This window comes from Carassius carassius, chromosome 21 (genome assembly GCF_963082965.1).
Source record: "Carassius carassius chromosome 21, fCarCar2.1, whole genome shotgun sequence".
Lineage (NCBI taxonomy): Eukaryota > Metazoa > Chordata > Actinopteri > Cypriniformes > Cyprinidae > Carassius > Carassius carassius.
This window is the reverse complement of record NC_081775.1, coordinates 3,428,326-3,451,558: the sequence shown is the minus strand read 5'-3', so window position 1 is coordinate 3,451,558 and position 23,233 is coordinate 3,428,326. Positions and strand designations below refer to the sequence as shown.

Here is a 23,233-nt window from a genome sequence, read left to right as displayed (position 1 = left end):
CTAGAAATTTATTGTTTTGCCCTCTGTCAAAACAGCAGCATAGAACATATTATCATTTTTATGTGATTTGTCCTTTTCTTACATTATTTGTTGATTGCCCTCCTCTTTGTGTGTGTGTGTGTGTGTTTGATCATGTGATTTAGTTTTGTTTATATATGGTTATTGTCATGTATATTCATTGTCTGATGAAGAGGATTTTAGCTTGAAACATCACCTGTGGTGAGAACATAAGTAAATACGTCTCTATCTCTGGAGCTGCGGTGTGCCTTCTTTGATGTTTTGTTCTTATTTTTGTCTGGTAGAGCACCCACATTGAGTTTTTTTGGCCTAATTTATGTGCATTCTTGGACCGGGGTTTTTTATTATTATTTTTTTTTATAACATATTTAATCATAATTTAATCATGGTCCAGAAAACACATACAATACAGCAAGAAAAATAACTAATAATTATAAAGAGAGACAGAATCCATTACATCAAATACTCACATACAGACTAAAATGCCAGTGATTCCACATGTTGGTGAAAAATCTGACTGAACGAAGTTCGTCAGTGTTGAAATTATACTGTTTGCAGAGTCTGATAACATACATATACACTTGTACATCAAATTATGCAGCACAGCAGAGCAGGTTGTCACACCAAGACTAACAAATATTTGGCTTGCACTGCTCCATCGTGGAACCCTAAGCAGCAGCCTCAATCCATCGTTATATGCTACACTGAATTTCAGCATGCTACTCTTTCTATAACACAGTCACAAATGGCCAGTATACTTAGGGGCACAAAATGCTCTAAAAAATGTAGTCCTAACAGATCCTTGTCCCGGTGGTTGGGTCTTTACAGGGGATCTGTATCTGGGGCTCTAGTTGTCCTGGTCTCCGCAGTCTTTCAGGGTTGTAGAGGTCCTTTTTAGGTGCTAATCCACCATCTGGTCTGGATAGATACTCGATCCGGGTGAAGCAAGTACATCGGGTGTTATGGGAAGTGTTCCTGGTTCTGGTTTACCTAATTAATGCAGCCTAAAAATTCTTTAACGGATTTGGATATTAGAAGCACATTAGTGTGTTATGTGTAAGCCAGGTTAAAGAGATGAGTCTTTAATCTAGATTTATACTGCAAGAGTGTGTCTGCCTCCCGAACAATGTTAGGTAGGTTATTCCAGAGTTTAGGCGCCAAAGGGGAAGTCGTGGCCTAATGGTTAGAGAGTCGGACTCCCAATCGAAAGGTTGTGAGTTTGAGTCCCGGGCCGGCAGGAATTGTGGGTGGGGGGAGTGCATGTACAGTTCTCTCTCCACCTTCAATACCACGACTTAGGTGCCCTTGAGCAAGGCATCGAACCCCCAACTGCTCCCCGGGCGCCGCAGCATAAATGGCTGCCCACTGCTCCGGGTGTGTGCTCACAGTGTGTGTGTGTGTGTGTGTGTTCACTGCTCTGTGTGTGTGCACATCGGATGGGTTAAATGCAGAGCACAAATTCTGAGTATGGGTCACCATACTTGGCTGAATGTCACTTCACTTCTTCACTTCTTCTTCAGTTCAAATAGGAAAAGGATCTGCCACCCGCAGTTGATTTTGATATTCTAGGTATTATCAAATTACCTGAGTTTTGAGAACGTAGCAGACGTGGAGGATTATAATGTAACAAGAGCTCATTCAAATACTGGGGTGCTAAACCATTCAGGGCTTTATAAGTAATACGCAATTTTTTAAATCTATACAATGTTTGATAGGGAGCCAGTGCAGTGTTGACAGGGCCGGGCTAAAATGGTCATACTTCCTGGTTCTAGTAAGAACTCTTGCTGCTGCATTTTGGACTAGCTGTAGTTTGTTTACTAACCGTGCAGAACAACCACCCAATAAAGCATTACAATAATCTAACCTTGAGGTCATAAATGCATGGATTAACATTTCTGCATTTGACATTGAGAGCATAGGCCGTAATTTAGATATATTTTTGAGATGGAAAAATGCAGTTTTACAAACGCTAGAAACGTGGCTTTCTAAGGAAAGATTGCGATCAAGTAGCACACCTAGGTTCCTAACTGATGACGAAGAATTGACAGAGCAACCATCAAGTCTTAGACAGTGTTCTAGGTTATTACAAGCAGAGTTTTTAGGTCCTATAATTAACACCTCTGTTTTTTCAGAATTTAGCAGTAAGAAATTACTCGTCATCCAGTTTTTTATATCGACTATGCAATCCATTAGTTTTTCAAATTGGTGTGTTTCACCGGGCTGCGAAGAAATATAGAGCTGAGTATCATCAGCATAACAGTGAAAGCTAACACCATGTTTCCTGATGATCTCCCAAGGGTAACATATAAAGCGTGAAGAGTAGCGGCCCTAGTACTGAGCCTTGAGGTACTCCATACTGCACTTGTGATCGATAGGATACATCTTCATTCACTGCTACGAACTGATGGCGGTCATATAAGTACGATTTAAACCATGCTAATGCACTTCCACTGATGCCAACAAAGTATTCAAGTCTATGCAAAAGAATGTTGTGGTCAATTGTGTCAAACGCAGCACTAAGATCCAATAAAACTAATAGAGAGATACACCCACGATCAGATGATAAGAGCAGATCATTTGTAACTCTAAGAAGAGCAGTCTCAGTACTATGATACGGTCTAAATCCTGACTGGAAATCCTCACATATACCATTTTTCTCTAAGAAGGAATATAATTGTGTGGATACCACCTTTTCTAGTATCTTGGACAGAAAAGGGAGATTCGAGATTGGTCTATAATTAACTAGTTCTTTGGGGTCAAGTTGTGGTTTTTTGATGAGAGGCTTAATAACAGCCAGTTTGAAGGTTTTGGGGACAGGTCCTAATGACAATGAGGAATTAATAATAGTCAGAAGAGGATCTATGACTTCTGGAAGTACCTCTTTCAGGAGCTTAGATGGTATAGGGTCTAACATACATGTTGTTGGTTTAGATGATTTAACAAGTTTATACAATTCTTCCTCTCCTATGGTAGAGAATGAGTGGAACTGTTCCTCAGGGGGTCTATAGTGCACTGTCTGATGTGATACTGTAGCTGACGGCTGAATGTTTGCAATTTTATCTCTAATAGTATCGATTTTAGAAGTAAAGTAGTTCATAAAGTCATTACTGCTGTGGTGTTGGGAAATGTCAACACTTGTTGAGGCTTTATTTTTCGTTAATTTAGCCACTGTATTGAATAAATACCTGGGGTTATGTTTGTTTTCTTCTAAAAGAGAAGAAAAGTAATCGGATCTAGCAGTTTTTAATGCTTTTCTGTAGGATATGTTACTTTCCCGCCAAGCAATACGAAATACCTCTAGTTTTGTTTTCCTCCAGCTGCGCTCCATTTTTCGGGCTGCTCTCTTTAGGGTGCGAGTATGCTCATTATACCATGGTGTCAAACTGTTTTCCTTAACCTTCCTTAAGCGTAAAGGAGCAACTTTATTTAAAGTGCTAGAAAAGAGAGAGTCCATAGTTTCTGTTACATCATCAAGTTGTTCTGAGGTTTTGGATATGCTAAGGAATTTGGATACATCAGGAAGATAACTTAAAAAGCAGTCTTTTGTGTTAGAAGTGATGGTTCTTCCATACTTGTAACAAGAAGTAGAATTTACAATTTTGGCTATATGAATTTTGCAAAGAACTAAATAATGATCTGAGATATCATCACTTGGCTGAATAATTTCAACACCATCAACATCAATTCCATGTGACAGTATTAAATCTAGAGTATGATTTCGACAATGAGTAGGTCCTGAAACGTGTTGTCTAACACCAATAGAGTTCAGAATGTCTATAAATGCTGATCCCAATGCATCGTTTTCATTATCAACATGGATATTAAAATCACCAACTATTAAAACTTTATCTGCAGCCAGAACTAACTCGGATGTAAAATCACCAAACTCTTTAATAAAGTCTGTATGGTGCCCTGGTGGCCTGTATACAGTAGCCAGTACAAACATAACAGGGGATTTATCATTAACATTTGTTTCTTTGGATAATGTTATATGAAGTACCATTACTTCAAACGAGTTATACTTGTAGCCTGCCCTCTGAGAAATCCTGAAAACGTTGTTATAAATTGAAGCAACACCTCCACCTTTGCCTTTTAGACGTGGCTCATGTTTATAACAGTAATCTTGGGGGGTGGACTCATTTAAAATAATGTAATCATCAGGTTTTAGCCAGGTTTCTGTCAAACAGAGTACATCCATATTATGACCAGTGATCATATTATTTACAAAAAGTGTTTTCGTAGAAAGGGATCTGATATTCAATAAGCCAAGCTTTATCATTTGTTTATCCATATTGCTTCTGTTTTTTATTTGTTGAACCTCAATTAAATTGTTAATCTTAACTTGGTTTGGACGTTTTTTGTATTTTCTAGTTCGGGGAACAGACACAGTCTCTATAGTGTGATATCTAGGTGAAAGAGTCTCTATGTGCTGAGAATTAACTGACCTCTGTGACGGGAGGCAGCTAGCAGACGGTCGGTTTAGCCAGTCTGTCTGCTTCCTGACCTGGGCCCCAGTTAGTCAAGTATAAACACTAAGACTATTTGCCATATTTCTAGAGAGAAGAGTGGCGCCACCCCAGGAGGGATGAAGACCATCTCTTTTAAACAGGTCAGGTCTGCCCCAAAAGCTCGTCCAAGTGTCTATGAAACCTATGTTATTCTGTGGGCACCACTTAGACATCCAGCCATTGAGTGATGACAATCTGCTATGCATCTCATCACCACGGTAAGCAGGGAGGGGACCAGAGCATATTACAGTGTCTGACATCATTGTTGCAAGTTCACACACCTCTTTAATGTTATTTTCAGTGATCTCCGACTGGCGAAGTTGAACATCATTAGCGCCGGCATGAATAACAATCTTACTGTATTTACGTTTAGCATTAGCCAGCACTTTTAAATTTGCCAAGATGTCAGGCGCTCTGGCTCCCGGTAAACATTTGACTATGGTGGCTGGTGTCTCTATATTCACGTTCCGTACAATAGAATCACCAATAACTAGAGCACTTTCATCAGGTTTCTCAGTGGGTGCATCACTGAGTAGGGAGAACCTGTTTAATGTTTTGATCGGAACAGAAGAGCGGTGTTTTGACCCACGACTACGCTGCCTCACCGTCACCCAGTTGGCCTGCTGCTGGGGCTCTGTTTCCGGAACCGAACAATATACAGGAATCCCTGAGCTAGACGCATCCAAAGCCGTATCTAGAGCCCTAACATTTTTACTGTCCTCAATTAAAGTTTGGATGCGTGTCTCTAATTCTGAAATCTTCTCTGTCAGCCTAACTATTTCCCTGCATTTATCACATGTGAATCCCTCATCAGCGACAGAGATAGATAAACCGTACATTTGGCAAGAGGTGCAAGAAACAATGATAGGAGAAGCCATTACTCACCGTGCTTGATGAAAATTCTTACTGCGGTTGTTTGATGAACTTGTGAAAAACACTTTAAAAAACAGAGAGTGATAGTAAGATAAAGATTCTAGAGAAAAAAATAAAATAAAAACAGCTACACGTAGCTACAATTTGCTACAGAAGGCCAACAGGAAGTAGAGAAAACACTGTCCAACAGCGACACCCACTGTCCAACAACATAACACCATGTTTCCTGATGATATCTCCCAAGGGTAACATGTAAAGCGTGAAGAGTAACGGCCCTAGTACTGAGCCTTGAGGTACTCCATACTGCACTTGAGATCAATATGATACCTCTTCATTCACTGCTATGAATTGATGGCAGTCATATGATAGTCAGAAGAGCATCAATGACTTCTGAAAGCACGTCTTTTAGGAGCTTTGATGGAATAGGGTCTACATACATGTTGTTGGTTTAGACGATTTAACAAGTTTGTACAGTTCTTCTTCTCCTATAGTAGAGAATGAGTGGAACTGTTCCTCAGGCGATCTATAGTGCACTGTCTGATGTGATACTGTAGCTGATGGCTGAATGGTTACAATTTTATCCCTAATAGTATCGATTTTAGAAGTAAAGTTATTACTGCTGTGATGTTGGGAAATGTCAACACTTGCTGATGCTTTATTTTTCTTTAATTTAGCCACTGTATTGAATAAATTCCTGGGGTTATGTTTGTTTTCTTCTAACAGAGAAGAAAAGTAATTAGATCTTTAGGAAAAGTAATCAGTCTTTAATGCTTTTCTGTAGGATAGGTTACTTTCCCGCCAAGTATTGTTTGGAATACCTCTTGTTTTTTTTCCTCCAGCTGCGCTCCAAGTTGTTCTGAGGTTTTGGGTATGCTAAGGAATTGGGATACATCAGGAAGATTACTTACAAAGCAGTCTTTTGTGGTAGAAGTGATGGTTCTACCATACTTGTAACAAGAAGTAGAATTTACAATATCATCACTTGGCTGCATAATTTCAACACCATCAACATCAATTCCATGTGACAGTATTAAATCTAGAGTATGATTTTGACAATGAGTAGGTCCTGAGATGTGTTGTCTAACCCCAGTAGAGTTTAAAATGTCTGTAAATGCTGATCCCAATGCATCTTTTTCATTTTCAACATGTATATTAAAATCACCAACTATTAAAACTTTATCTGCAGCCAGCACTAATGTAAAATCAGCAAACTCTTTAATAAAATCTGTATTATTTCTTTTGGTGCCTGTATACAGTAGCCAGTACAAACATCACAGGGGATTTATCAATAACATTTGTTTCTCTGGATAATATTATATGAAGCACCATTACTTCAAACGAGTTATACATGAAGCCTGCCCTATGAGAAATCCTGAAAACATTGTTATAAATTGAAGCAACACCTCCCCCTTTGCCTTTAGGACGTGGCTCATGATTATAACAGTAATCTTGGGGGCTGGACTCATTTAAAATAATATAATAATCAGGTTTTAGCCAGATTTATGTCAAACAGAGCACATCTAGATTATGATCAGTGATCATATTATTTACAAAAAGTGCTTTCGTAGAAAGGGATCTGATATTCAATAAGCCAAGCTTGATCATTTGTTTATCCGTATTGCATCTGGTTTTTATTTGTTTGAACCTGAATTAAATTGTTACTCTTAAATTGGTTTGGACATTTTTTGTATTTTCTAGTTCACGGAACAGACACTCTCTATGGTGTGATATCTAGGTGAAAGAGTCTCTATGTGCTGAGAATTAACTGTCTTCTGTGATATGAGGTGGCTAGCAGACGGTCGTTTAGCCAGTCTGTCCGCTTCCTGACCTGGACTCCAGTTAGTCAAGTATAAACTCAAAGACTATGTGCCATATTTCTAGAGAGAAGAGCAGCACCACCCCAGGAGGGATAAAGACCATTTCAACTCACCATTACCCAGTTGCCCTGCTGCAGGGTCTCTGTTGCCGGAACCAAATCATGTACAGCCATATCTAGAGCCTTAACATTCTTACTGTCCTCAGTTAAAGTTAGGATGCATCTCTCTAATTCTGAAATCTTCTCTTTCAGCCTAACTATTTCCCTGCATTTATCACATGTGAATCCCTCATCACCGACAGAGATAGATAAACTGTACATGTGGAAAGAGATGCAGATAACAATAGCAGGAGAAGCCATTAGTAGTAGTAGTAGTAGTAGTAGTAGCCCATTACTCACCGTGCTTTATGAAATATTCTTACCACAGTTGTTTGATGAACTTGTGAAAAACTGAAGAGAGAGAGAGTAGCGAGAGAGAGGAGAGGAGAAAAGAAAACAGCGATAGGTACGAATTAAAATGCTAATGACAAGCTAGCAAGTGCTGACACCATTATTCCTCTTTACTTAATGAAACGGAGGGCATATTTAAAGTTAGCATTTGCCCATTTCTTATATTCATATAAGCAGATATATTTATGTCTACCTGAGAGCATGAAGCTCTTCAATGTAATCATTCCAACCTGGCCTAACTTTATTCACCTTGGTCAAGTACAAAGACCTGCTTGAAGCAAGGAGGGACACCACAATGCTATTATACAAGGAACATAACTCAATGCAGTGTTACGGGTTATTACAGTCAAAATCACAGCATCTAGCTTTTGGTAAATCAGTATTGCTCAACAAAGTGTCAGACTGAACACCGTATACTCCAAGATCCTCCTCAGACAAGTAGGACCAGTCTATTTTCTCTATATACACTTGTCGTTATTCACAAACAAAAGAGTAGGTAAATTACCCAGATATGTAGATATAGAAAGAGACACATGATAAGTAGTGGCACATTCATAATTAATCCTTATGGTCTCTAAAGAGTCATGTGCAGTGATTATTATAGAGATGCAGTGATCTAACCAAAAGGTTGTGTGCCACACCTCACTGATATAAGTGTAACTATCAACAGGTAAAAATTCTTTACTGGACAGAATCAAACCATTATCAGAACAAAACTGCAATAAATGATTGGCAAATAAGGAGTTACCATCAGACACATCTACATTCATATCACTCACAATAATAATAATAAAATAAAAAACATGTTGAAGCATTATCCTGAATAAAGGACGAGAGAAGCCAACCTACTGAGATATTCATCTTCATTCAGAGAACTCTCATAATGTGTATAGATGTTCAGAATGATGACATTTTTTTCCAATGTTACTAAACTCAATTCCTGTATAGCCTAGTCAACATTCAGTCTGACAGCCTTATTTAGCTGATCAAACTTTTACAGCAACAAGTCAGTGGTTACTCTCAGTGCCAATTATTCCCTTTATCCTCCGCTGCTCTCATTTCAAGCGAGTCTGCATGACACTGCTTTTAGGCAGCCCGGCTGCATTTGGAGGCTTATGGGGCTTGCACACTCCTTTCTTCAGAACGGTACTCCATGCTGGTGACTGTGGGAGAGGGCATGGAACTTGTCTTTGTAACTGGTGAGCAGATGCAGCCGGATCCTGTAGCTCTCTCCTGAGATGCTGACCCAGCACCGGCCCCATGTACCCGGCCAGGGGATCCTTGGAGCTTCTCTATAGCTGTCACTCTGCGATAAATGAATGCTGTAGACACACCCAAGTTCTCATTCGCGCTTGCCTGAGCTTCCAGAGCCATTCGCAGACTCGAAACTTCTCGGCTCAGCTGTTTCATTCTACTGAGTAGTGCTGGCTGAGGCATCCATGTTACCAAATACGACAAGTGGAAGTTCACCCAGGTAGTGCGATACAAACCTGACAGTGATAGAGCTATAGATCACTGGCAAGCTACGCAATATCGTGTTCATTATCGCCTTAGCGGTAATCACAGAACCAGATTTACTGCGTATGATCATATTGTTAGATATATTTCGCTATGTTTATCGTAGTTGTGCATGTTTCAAACTAAAGTTGCTTAGACTCCCCAATCCACTCAAACGGGAAGTTGTATGAAACTAGCAAAATAATTTAATCATGAGACAGTTTCTCATTTTGATCACAATAAAGTTCAATAAAGCTCATCCTCTACTATCCTCTACTATAACCCTGCCATCAGCTGCTTAATATGTAAAAATCTCAGATTTCGTTGGGAAACAACAATACCTGAAACTGAAACGAAACTGATTGGTTAGAGTGCCATGAATATTCCTTTTTCAAATTTTCTTTTAGATTCTGGTTCCTAAGAACATTTTCTTTTGTTTGTTTTTTAAACCCCTATGGTTCAATCTCATAGAAATGGGCATCTCAGTATGGCTCCATGTCCAAATTATTGAAGTTTACATATTAGCAATGGTCGCATTGATATCCTTAGGTATCTGGGATAGCCAATGGTGAAATCCCATATATAGCCTTAAAATAATAAACCAAAAGAAATAAACAGATAATAACCAGATTCTAAAAATAATTATTGAGATACAATAATTCTTGAGTTACATGCACAGAAACTTTGGAACGTTGAAAAAATTATATTTATGGAACTCAGACAGGTATGTTCTGTGCAATTGTATGATAGAGGGAAAAAAGATACCTTTCTAGTTTTAACATTATTTATCTTTCAGACATATTTGATACTTTTTGAAAGTAAAAAGTATCAAATAAAGAAAACCACAGAAACCCTCCATAATTTGAAAAACACTCCTTAAAAGTGTAAATGTTAATGTCTGTGTATGATGTAGGAGAGTGTGCCTCCTGTCATGGCCTTCCATTTGGGTTCTCTGGGCTTTCTTACACCATTTAACTTCGACACATTCCAATCTCAGGTCACCCAGGTTATAGAAGGTAAGTCATAACACTGTGAGTGGACATTTGATTTTTCTGTTTATATTTATCTGACACAAGCCATTCCAAATGCTATTTCATAAAGTAGGCATCAGCATTTTGCAGCTATTAACCTTGTTTACTGGTTAATGAATTTTGGAAGAGTAATGTTGCTTTATGTAAAAATTAATTAATGCTGTATTTCTTGTTTTTTGTTGTTGTTGTTTTTTTGTTTTGTTTTGTTTTTTTTTTGTTTTTTTGTAGGAAATGCCGCGATCATTCTACGCAGTCGTCTAGAAGTGAAGGTAGTGAAAGAATATAGAGAGGAGGGATCTGTGGAGGAAATGAGTTTAGTCACTAATGGGAACAAAACTATACAGTATCAAGTGAGTACCAGAGCCCTATTGCTCATTGTTGACTTTTTTAGGGAAATACAGTAACTTTTCATTGCAAACATTTATTACGTATTGGCAGGGCTTAAAGATTTCTGCGAAAAAAAAAAAAATTGTTGTACATTTAAAAACACTTGTTGATATCGCGCTTGAGTTCATGAATTTGCTAAAAATGTGTAATAAATTAATTATTTTAAGAGGGAATTGAATCTGAAGATTCAAATCAACCTGATTGAACTGATTCCAAAATTGATTCGTTTACACTTTTTCAACCGTATGTCCAGCAAACGTTCACATCAGTATATCTTTAATAATTTGGATATTTGTATTATTCCCTGTCCACGGATTAACACATACTAGTCATAATTTATAAGTTACAAGCTAGGTTTGCAAGTTCTGGGCAAAGTTGAACTTTAAATTCACAACACAAGAATTTATTTGACTAATCTAGATTACATCGATCTAAAACAAATGAAAACACACACATACAGTTACTGAAGATGAGAGTTAACAGAGTTTGCATTAAGTCCCAAATATCTAATAAGTTATTCGTTCTTAGATCACAAAAGCAGAGATTTGTCTTATCTCTACTGCTTAAGATCGATTCAGCACCAGTTTTCAACAGATAGAAACAATTTTGGGCCCGGTTTCCCGATAACGTTCACTCTTAGCACGCTAAGAAGACATCGAAAGATATATCTTACCAAAGTTGTTGATGTTTCTAAGTGTGTTCCCCAAAGTGTCCCTTAGGAAGCTTCTTAGCACGCTGCCTCTTACGTCCGACGTTACAAGAGCGCTGTCCAAAGCCAGGGTGCTGAATTAGTTGGCATCGATTGCTCAGGAACCGATTTTCCACTTCACATGAAGGTGCATTACATCGTTAAGAAAGACAACACGTTCTATGCAAATGAACATTCCTCAAATTATTACAGTAACATTTATTTTAACATAGTTTAAGTTATCAGTAGAATATAGACTATAAATTAAATTATCAAATGGTCAGTAATATGTTCACACGATATGTTATGACGGTTAGACGAACCGGGTATCCCTCGCTAATCTTCCACCCTCCTTATCCCGTTGTGCCGCTTTTTGACATGGGTTTAACGACTTATGAAAATTATATAATACACTTTTATATTAATGGTAAGGTACTTTACAATCAGAATTGATTGGCAAGCAGCTGCAGTTACTTCTGTTTAATGCGGTATTGATTGCAATTGGTTTATGTTTTTAATAAAAAACAACCTATCTACAATGAACAGAGAGAGAGAGAATTAGATACAAAATATGCTGGGGAAGCAACGTAAACAAGGGCACCAAGCTTCTCTTCAGGGAACTTGAAGTTTTGCTGGACCTTGCCACCAAGTCGAAGATCACACTCCTATGGTCCACTATAACCTGCATGTTTATGGTCGCGTATCCCTTTCGCGATATTTCCTCCCGATCAATCACTGATGGATTGGCGATAGGGATGAGTGTGCCATCCACCAGGATGTAATCCCCGGCATGGCGCAGAAGGGCGTTGGTGACTGTGTGGACACACCTCCACACCGAGGTCTTGATTAGGCCGTAGCCCTCTCCCACGACCTCGATGAATCTCTCTGTAGCAAAATAAATAAATAAATAATAATAATAAAAAAAAACGTAGCGCTGGGCTTCAGGGCTTAAAGCAGAATTCCGCCGCGTTAGCCTGGCCAGCGCAGGTCTGGGAAGGTCCAGCTGCTCCACAATGAGTTGTCTTGGGAGGGGATTTTTTTTAATATAGCCACGTCAGGCAAAATGTCAAAAGGGCTTAAGTTTTGCCGAATAAAAAAACTGACATGGACTAAACGGCTCCGAGTCCGGCTCCGTCTTTGATACAAGGACATGTTGGATCGCTGCCATAGTTGGTCGCTTACTGGACACCACCATGCTTACCCATTTAAAGTTCTTAGCCATTTAGAGCCAAATTGTTTGCCAGATTTTAATTATCAAAAAATGATTGCCAATTCGCTTTAATTACATTACGAAAAAGCCTAGGCTAATTACCACCTTATTAGTTCTGTAACCACATAAAGTCAACTTCATGAATAGGCCTGTATCCATTGCGAACATAATTTATTATGAGTCTTAAAAAATAACAGAAAATCATTGTGAACCACAAAATTGTCAACATACCATAGTTTGACTTGTACTTCGCTGCGCTGGTTTCTAAAGACTGCTGTACAGTAGCGTCATGAGCTCAAATAACGCTAAGAGAGAGCTACGAATGGTCCAGACCAACCTTACGAAAGTGTGACTTACAAAAGATATACTTAGCGTACGAACGTGTCGGGAACCGTGCCATAAGGTTAAGAGAGAGGTTAAGGAATAGGTTAAGAACTACTTAGCGATAAGAACGTTTTGGGGAACCGGGCCCTGTTTGTTACTAGCATTTGCGCTGGAAAGCGGGGGTTTCATTTTCTGCCTGAGGTGGTCCCATTGCGGATTGGCTGTTGATATGTCATTCGGATGATGTCTTTTGGGAAAAGCCTTTAACAGGTTTAACAGATTATTTTAGAATTATTGGACGACTCAGTCACTTGATGGTGTAGTATGTGGGCGCACAAGAGCTCAGCATCTTTTCGGACATTGACGTTTTGTCAGAGGTGAGTTGGTCCATCCCATGACGCAATCTTCCAATTTCAGACTTGTTACTAGTCAGAGCGTGCATACATTAACATGATGCTTCAGTTTATCATTTCAAGAAATAAGCGACAAGTGATTAGTCCACATAAGAGATGGATGGCTGAGTGTTTTGTGTAATACTTGTTTATAGAGCTGCTGTTCAAATTATTACTTGCTGCTAGGATTTTGATTGAACTTACTGGTGATTATAATAATTGTCCTCCACTAAGAAGGAGTCTGTGTAACTTGAATTGCTCCCTTCCTGCATTTACAAACTCGATTCCAAAAAAGTTGGGACACTGTACAAATTGTGAATAAAAACAGAATGCAATGATGTGGAAATTTCGAATTTCAATATTTTATTCAGAATACAACATAGATGATATATCATAAGTTTAAACTGAGAAAATTTATAATTTTAAGGGAAAAATAAGTTGATTTTAAATTTCATGGCATCAACACATCTCAAAAAAGTTGGGACAAGGCCATGTTTACCACTGTGTGGCATTTCCCCCCTTCTTTTTATAACAGTCTGCAAACGTCTGGGGACTGAGGAGACAAGTTGCTCAAGTTTAGGAATAGGAATGTTGTCCCATTCTTGTCTAATACAGGTTTCTAGTTGCTCAACTGTCTTAGGTCTTCTTTGTTGCATCTTCCTCTTTGTGATGCGTCAAATGTTTTCTATGGGTGAAAGATCTGGACTGCATGCTGGCCATTTCAGTATCCGGATCCTTCTTCTATGAAGCCATGATGTTGTAATTGATGCAGTATGTGGTCTGGCATTGTCATGTTGGAAAATGCAAGGTCTTCCCTGAAAGAGATGATGTCTGGATGGGAGCATATGTTGTTCTAGAACTTGGATATATACCTTTCAGCATTGATCGTGCCTTTCCAGATGTGTAAGCTGCCCATGCCACACGCACTCATGCAACCCCATACCATCAGAGATGCAGGCTTCTGAACTGAGCACTGATAAAAACTTGGGTTGTTGTTGTCCTCTTTAGTCCAGATGAAATGGCATCCCAGTTTTCCAAAAATAACTTAAAATTTTGATTTGTCTGACCACAGAAAAGTTTTCCACTTTGCCACAGTCCATTTTAAATGACCCTTGGCCCAGAGAAAACACCTGAACTTCTGGATGATGTTTAGATATGGCTTCTTTTTTGACCTATAGAGTTTTAGCCGGCAACGGCAAATGGTGGATTGTGTTCACCAACAATGTTTTCTGGAAGTATTCCTGAGCCCATGTTGTGATTTCCATTACAGTAGCATTCCTGTATGTGATGCAGTGCCGTCTAAGGGCCCGAAGATCATAGGCAACCAGCATGGTTTTCCGGTCTTGACTCTTACGCACAGAGATTGTTCCAGATTCTCTGAATCTTTGGATGATATAATGCATTTTAGATGATGATAACTTCAAACTCTTTGCAATTTTTCTGTGAGAAACTCCTTTCTGATATTGTTCCACTATTTTTCGTCGCAGCTTTTGGGGAATTAGTGATCCTCTGCCTATCTTGACTTCTGAGAGATACTGCCACTCTGAGAGGCTTTTTTTTATACCCATTCATGTTGCCAATTGACCTAATAAGTTGCAAATTGGTCCTCCAGCTGTTCCTTATATGTACATTTAACTTTTCTGGCTTCTTATTGCTACCTGTTCCAACTTTTTTGGAATGTGTAGCTCTCATGAAATCCAAAATGAGTCAATATTTGGCATGACATTTCAAAATGTCTCACTTTCAACATTTGATATATTTTCTGTATTCTATTGTGAATAAAATTTGAGATTTTTAAATTATTCCATTCCTTTTTTACTCACAATTTGTACAGTGTCCCAACTTTTTTGGAATCGGGTTTGTAAGTGCGAAGTGTAGTTTCGATTTGAAGGAATTGACCTGCTAGGCTATTGCCTGTGCTACAGTAGTTAGAAGGCGGCCACAGTGACTGTAGAGTATTTAAACGGCTTGGTCACTGTCACAACTTGAGACAAGCAATTAGTCTACAGAAGAAACTGACTGCTGCGTGTGAGTGTTTTGCGTAATACTTGTTTATAGTTCTGCTGTTCTAATTATTACTTGCTGCTAGGAAGTAATGTTTAATTTTCTGCCAATATCTACTTTGTATTTTTGTTGGCCTTTTCATTTTTGATTGCACTTACTGGTGATTATAATTAATTGGCATCAGCTAAGAAGGAGCCTGTGCAATTTGCATTGCTCCCTTCCTGTATTTACAGTAGGTGAACAGCCTAAATGGGTATTACCACCGCAATGCCGCGGCGTTAACTGTAATTCAGTCGTGTGTTCAAATCATTGGCGAAACTACTGCCAGGTGGCGCAAAGGGACGGATTGCGAAATGAATGTAATTGTAAAATGAGATAAAAGGAGGAAGTAAAACAACAATAACATTATGATATAACATTGTAACATCTTTAAAAAATATTAAAACATTTACAGTGAGTTAATTTCAAAATGTAGGATAGTCTTAGGGTACAGTCTACTCATCAAAAATTTAAAGAAGACCTTTACACAAAGGATCATATGCATGCTATTGTTATTAAACAGTAAATAAATATAAGGCCTATATTATATATAGATAGATAGATCTAGATTTTAAAAAAATCTTCAGGTTCCATATGCAGAGCGAAATGAAAACGGTCCAGAATTTAGCAGTAATTATTATTAACTCTGTTATTATTCTTGTTTTTTTTTTCAAACTACTAACACTTTGCATTTTTGAATTATGCCTTGTGACCAAAAATTGTGTATTATCTTTTTCAGCTGTTTAATCGCGCTGGTGCCTTGCACATATATTCACTGGAAACAGCCAGCAGTTCACCATGACATTCTGCGCGAGCAGCGGTCCACTTTGATATATTGTTAAATATTTTTATTTTTTATTTTTTTCATCGATACTGAAACACGAGTGAACTACAAATTCTATTTTACATCATGAATAATATTAAATCTTCAAATGGGAAACATCACGATTATGATTTCTCCCTAGTGAGAGAATGAGAGAGCCCAACCTTATTATTATGTTTTGTTTGTTTATAGCTAAGCATATATTATTATATACTGCAATTATATTTATCCATTAGAATTTTATATTTTTAATTCTTGTTTTATTCTGATATATTTGTTAAATTTAAAAGATTTGTTGTAAAGTGAAGGGAACTAAATATATCCTGTTGGTACATTATAAAATTATTAGGCCAGCCGTTATTATTTCTAAATGTAATAACATGCAACTTATACATGAACTATATAATATAATTAAAAAAAAACATGCAGCAAACAAAAATAGGTGATTAATCCGTTAAAATGCAACCTATACACGACTCATATACATTTTCCTCTCAAAAACTTAATTTATTTTTTAGCGTGTTTAAAACAAATAAATAAAGAAAACATGCAGCAAATGAAAATAGGCGATGAATCCATCAAAATTTGTTACTCTGGGTTAACAGTAATTATAATAATTATATACTTTAGAACAGAGCCTGGGCCTAATCTAGGCTATCCAGGGTTGTTGTTGTTTTTTGTTGTTGTTTTTTTTTCATTGCATCTGAAAATGACTTTGTGCAGCACATTCACTTCACGCACTCTGGCGCAGATCAGCCTCTCGCGTTGCTCAGCTGTGGACGATTTAAAAATGTTTGATATAAAGGTTGCTGTCCCATTTTATACAGGAATTGTTCATTTTAAAAAATCGAACTATATTGTTAGTTCTAATTGTTAACACAAGTTCATTTAAGCTATTTAACATGCACTGTGACATTTTATCCTTTTTAATTTTTTAATTCCTTGAGATTTTAAAGTTTAAAGTTTTTTAAAGTTAGTTTAATAGTATTTAAATTCAAGTTTAAAAAAAAAGATTTTAATTGCCTAAATTATTTCTATGAATTAAAAATAAGGAAACAATAAGGGACGATCCAAATATTTGTTTTGCTTCACCTATTTATGTAGGCTACAATTATTATTATTACAAAAATAAATAAATAATAAAATTTCATTAAAAAATACCATTGGCCTGAGTAAATTTGACGATTATAGAATTGATACTTTAAAGGTTAGTGATTTAGGAGGTGAAAATACTGTGAAATTACAAATGGCATTGGATTTTAGAGCATAACAACTGAAGGTTTATGAAACGTTAGCCAATAAAGCATTTTTTTTTTTTTTTTTGACAATGGAACTTAAAGTTGTGAACTAAAATATCATCTCAACCATACAGCATGTGAATAAATAAAATGCATACTTTTCATAACATTTCATTATTCATAAAATGCATAACGTTTCTGGTGTTTGGATTTGTACTTCAATATAATGAGCTCCAAGTTTAAGAATAGCCCTAAATAGACTTGTGGGGGTCGAGATAAAGGTGTGAATCTCTTGGTCTTTCATATGGACAGTGTCTTAAACTTGCTGAGCAGGTTTATATAGGTCTTTTGTTACACACTAAAAAATGGTCTGTCCCCACGTAAGATTTTTCTAGTTCTTTTGTTATATTCAACTAATCAGAGGTTTATATTAAATTTATATTATCAAGTCTTAATATATTTCACGCTCAAACACATGCATTAAGTTTGCCACAAAGCACATGCAGACGTAGCCTAATAATTGTGAAAAATGAGACATTTTACTTATTTATTAATAAATAAATTTTTTCTTGTAGGCTGCAAGATGAAATTCACAGTGCTAACAGTGCTGGCTCTCTCCGACTAGAGAAATGTGCAGATTACACAATGCTTGTTTTCGTTTAAAAGACATTTCAAGCTTTCTGTAGATATATTTTTCATGTAGGCCTATGTGAGAGGCCACAATTTCAAGTAAATTCATTATCAGGAAAAAATTTAAGTGATGAGATGGTGCCTCCCTGTCATTAATGCGCATTAATAATTTTTGCACAAACACTTGAATATGAATATTAATTCACACTTTGCATATGCATTACAACGTAAATTATCTTTTACATGCAATTATCCAAAATAAAACCAAACAAGATTTGTAATGAAGATAAAACAAATAAGAATAAATGCTGAACATCCAACATCACACGCGCAGTTAAAATCTTGCACATATTTTACACACCTACATTTAAATGCAGCTGCAATTTTTTTGTATTAAATTATATGAAAGCAAGCAGGGCTGGGTGATAAATCGATTTTATCGATTAACTCGAATTTGTAATTTACATCGGTTTGTTTGATGGAAAATCGGTTTTCTTTTTAACATCCACCAACACTCCACTCAGGGCTCCACCCTCCCCCATGCGTCTGACAGAGATGAGCAGAGTATGAGCGGAGCGGTGTGATTCTGACTGGAGCGAGGGGCAAATGTTTTTAAGAGTCTGAGCGTCGTGGTTTTCACTTGCTCCAAGAGCATCCATCACGAGTACAATTCATGCCAACAGCCAGTAATATAACTGCATATTCAGCGAAAATTCATGTTAAACATATTTAGCTATATAGCTTGATCAGAAGGATACAATAGTCGAGCGGGATGTTACAGGCTATAAGAGTTTGTCTGTTTCTTTTACTGATTATTTTTGGGTTAAAGTGATTTAAACATACAGCACATTCACACGCAATCGCTTTAGCAATAATGCATTCAAACAAATTTAATATTACAGTGCTACTACATAATCAGGCTATCTGATTTTGAAATCTTGAAGAACTTAATCGATCTGTTTAAATAAAATAACTGACGAAAATATATATTTACATCACAAACTAAATTTGCACAACAGAAAGCAACAATTAAATATTTACTACAATGTTATTAGTTTGGCATGTGATAGGGAAAAAAAGTTTACACACAATAGCCTAAGCCACTTGGAAACTGTCCTGTTATTTATTTATTTATTTTAATTTATAGGCTATGTTATGAACATAACATTTCAAACACACTGAAATACTTTATCCATTGAGTGAAGGCGAGCGGTGTTTCTGGTGTCAGTGCATGCGGATCGGAGTGATTATTAGATGCTCTGAGCGTGGAGGGGATGTTGTTGCTGCTCACAGATTCTGCTGCCGAGTGAGAGAGATGTTTCACCAGACGAAATCAAGACAACCGCAGCAACACAAGCACAGCATATCCGCCAAAAGCAACCTGCAGCAATGCTCGTTGCTCGGCTCGCCAAACCTTACTTTTGTAGGTCGCATGGCAGTAAATAATACAATGATATGAGCATGCAGTCAATACAGATATTTAATAACAACATTAAAAACAAACAGGGCTGTAACATAACCCATTAAAAAACGTACGCCAGGTCTACACCGGACACGAGTGGTGTGATCCAACAAAAGACAACAGAACCCAGTGATGTTGTCTCTGGACTCGATCCCCATCAGTGAATTGATGCCTCGTTCTGTTTATGATGAAATGTTCTGACACTTTGGTTCAGATGATTTGACACTGTAGTGTGATGTCATCAAGTTTAGACACACTTACTCGCATCCGGTGTAGACACAGACAGTGACGAAAAAAGAAAAAAAAAAAAGAAAAAGAAAAAAAAAAAAAAAAACTAAACCAGCGGCATAACGAGATAGAAATATAGACTACAAAATATATTTACACCTGCTCTGTCCTCCGTCCATGACACTGACTTACTGCGAAGCTGCCCGTTTTAATCTGAACAGCTCTTAACGCCGAGTGGATGGTAAGATGCATGATGGGCTAGTATTAACAAAAAATAATAATAATAAAATAAAGGTCTTTCCAGCATTAAGGTAATTACATTACAGTTTTTTTTTATTATTATCCTGTCTCCATTATAAATTTGACTGGTAAATGAATGATAAAGAACTATATTAAAACTTGTTTTGAAAAATGTCTTTGTCATTTGAATATACTTCACCGAGCAACGAAACAGGCAACGCACTTAAGTACTATTTATTATTTTCTCTTTACTCAATTTCCTTTTTTCCAAACCATTCCTGTTGTCTTTGGACAACACTAATATCATACGCAGACGGCAACACAATGTTGCGAAACTGCATCCTATCCCTACAGCCTCAACTGCACCTCTTTCTTTCTCTGTTGCTCTTTGGAATTGTCAGTCAGCTGTCAACAAAGCGGACTTCATTTCTGCTTTTTCCTTAAACTCCACACTCAGCATCTTGGGCTTGACTGAGACCTGGATTCATCCAGAAGACTCAGCAATCCCAGCTGCTCTCTCTAATAATTTATCTTTCTCTCACAGCTCTTGTCAGGTTGGCCAGGGTCAGGCTCTTTCAAACGGAGCATGCTGCACAACTTCTTGTCCAGGCCCTTGTCATTTCTAGGCTGGACTACTGCAATGCTCTTCTGGCTGGACTTCCATCAGGCACAATCAAACCTCTACAAATGATTCAGAAACAAACCCATGTTACACCTCTCTTTATCTCCTTGCACTGGCTACTGGTTGTGGCTCTCATCAAGTTCAAGACATTGATGCTTGAATATAGAACAGCCACAGGCTCAGCACCCGCCTACTTCCACTCACTATTACAAATCTACATCCCCTCCAGAAGTCTGTGATCCGCTTGTGAGCGATGCCTCATGGTGCCATCACAGTCAGGCTCAAAATCACGTTCCCGAGCATTCTCATACATCATTCCTAGCTGGTGGAATGATCTTCCCACCCCTATACGGAATGCGGAAAAAAAAAACATTTCTCTTTATTTATTCCTTCTTTTTCTAGCTTGTACTTATTTGAACAATGTCTAAAATTTGGTATTACAAGCCCTTTCTTGTGTCTGTTTGCCTCTTTAAGAAGAACCGCTTTACATATCCCCCAAAAGTCTCTTTTTTATATTTTGTTAATAACTTCTATAAAGTCTTGTACAACTAACACTGTTTATAATACAGACTTTTCATTCACATCAGTATTTTGGAAATAAAACAAGCTTTCATTCAACATCACATATCAGACATTTTTCATATGTGTTAAAAACCTTATCTACTAGAAAAGGGTTATAAATCAATGATTAAACTCCATCGATTACATAAAACACATTGACCATCAAAAAGGCACAAAACACATTATTTGTGAGTGTCTTGCTCAAATAGCAAGGGAAATAAATTATTGTCTTTTAGAAATCCCAAGTTAGAGTTTTCTTTGTCTGTAAAAACAAGACATGCATTTTCTTGGAATGTCTGAAGGAGGAGGGGGAAAAGTGGGGGGACAGTGCTGAGGTTAAGAAAGTCACGCTGGGGCGATCCTGTGAGTTGTCAAGCCGGGGGAACATCAGTGTAAATCTGTCTGTTTGTGTTTATCAGCTTTTTAATTTATGTGTTAAATGGTCATGGGAGCCAGGACCATCTGTTGCTGGAATATTTCCAGACAAGAAGTTCTTTGATCTGTTTCAACCAAACTAACATTATTAGACAATCAAAGTCCCCCCCCCCCCCCACCCCACACACACACACATTTTTTGGGGGGAGAACTAGGAAATCTGAGGGTTGCTCAGGAGGAGCAGGCACTTGAGGGCGCTCTGGAGGAGTGGGCACTTGAGGCGTTTATGAGGTGCAGGCAATGGAAGGCGCTCTGGCAGGTGCTTTTGAGGAGTCAGCTCTGGGGGGCACTCTGGCAACGAAGGAGGGCTGGACGGGACCAGCAGAGGTGAAGGAGACTCAGGAGACGATGGAGAGCTGGTCGGGACCAGCGGAGACAAAGGAAACTCAGGAGACGTGTTGCCATATTAAAGTCCTTTGGGCTTGCCACATTACTGGTCGCATTTCTGGGTTGAGGACTATCGTGAATCCCAGGAGAATATGGGGATGCCTCGATAATGACAGGTGGTCAGAGCCATTGGTGAGGTGTGTGGGGTTTCCTGGCGGGAGGTGAGCTGGAGAGGCACGGCTTGTTCCAGAGGGGGCTGGATGAGGAAACTTAGAATTTTTTATTTCTTCCACCTCAAAATTGGAATAATTTAAATGGAGTGACTGACAATAATAATATTGATCAGTAAGTGAGATCTGATTTTAGTCATTGAAAACCAAAAAAGGAGTGCAAGTCCTTTAAAGTCCTGGAATTTTATTTTGCAGTATCTCTACAAACCCTTTTTAAGGTACCAGTTCTTTGAACATTTTAATGTTTTTTTTTATATTCACACATGCATACAGTTGGCCTAGGAAAAAGGGGTTAAAGCTTAAGCAGTAAATAGAATAGAAATGAAGACATGAAGCTATGGTACAATTAGATATTCATCAGATCTACAGCCTGAAGGAACATCAGTTTCTTAGTTCAAACACACCTTTGTGTGTGAAAGATGCATATGATACTTAATGTATCAATTAATAAGACTAAATTTGATACTTGCAAGTCTCGCCTGTTTGATAAAGAATCAAACTGCTGATGCACTTTGGGGCTCTAATTGGTCTCTGCTAAAGTGAATTGATGAGACCAGTTCAAATCAGAGGATCTTGATGAATGAATAGTCAAGGCTGAAGCCTGGCACAAGCTTAGCATGGTTTTGAAGGCCCTTAGCTCAGCATCTTCTCCTGGAAGTCCTGAATCTAGAAGATCCGCCCTGATCTGGTCATCAGTAATATATATGGGGGATGATGTCACACCCTCAGGATTTGAGTGAGCCAATTAGGAATGGTCAGTGGTGGAAAGAGTACTGAAAATTTGTACTAAAGTACAAGTACTGTTACATTGATGAAATAATACTCAATTAAATAATAATACTGAAATAATGCTGTCAAAACAGTACTTAAGTAAAAGTAAAAAGTCCCCCTCTCAAAAAATACTCAGAGTACAAGTTACTGGTTTATTTTTTAGCTGGTGATATTTAATTACCAAAAGATATTCATATCAAAGATCTATGTGAATGGATAACTGAATGGCAACTTTGAAAAAAACCCACTTTAATCTTATTGACAAAGTATGTTAATTAATGGTCATGATACAGGGAATTTGTAGGAGTGCTTAAAGGGGTCCTATTATGCTCTTTTACAATGTCTTGAATTTGTTTTTGGGGTGTACTAGAACATGCTCTCATGCTTGGTGGTTCGAAAAACACATAATTTTTCACATAATGTACATTA

General features: G+C 37.7%; 1 protein-coding gene across 2 annotated transcripts in view; it reads left to right on the top strand.

Annotated features, from left to right (window-relative positions):
* The window catches only part of nadka (NAD kinase a), a 281,230-nt gene that overhangs the window by 160,496 nt on the left and 97,501 nt on the right, over window positions 1–23,233 (top strand). For both annotated transcript variants that reach the window (XM_059503045.1, XM_059503044.1), the window contains exons 7-8: window positions 10,076–10,178; window positions 10,422–10,543. In XM_059503045.1, the coding sequence (XP_059359028.1) occupies window positions 10,076–10,178; window positions 10,422–10,543 (225 nt within the window). The remainder of the gene's footprint in view (window positions 1–10,075; window positions 10,179–10,421; window positions 10,544–23,233) is intronic.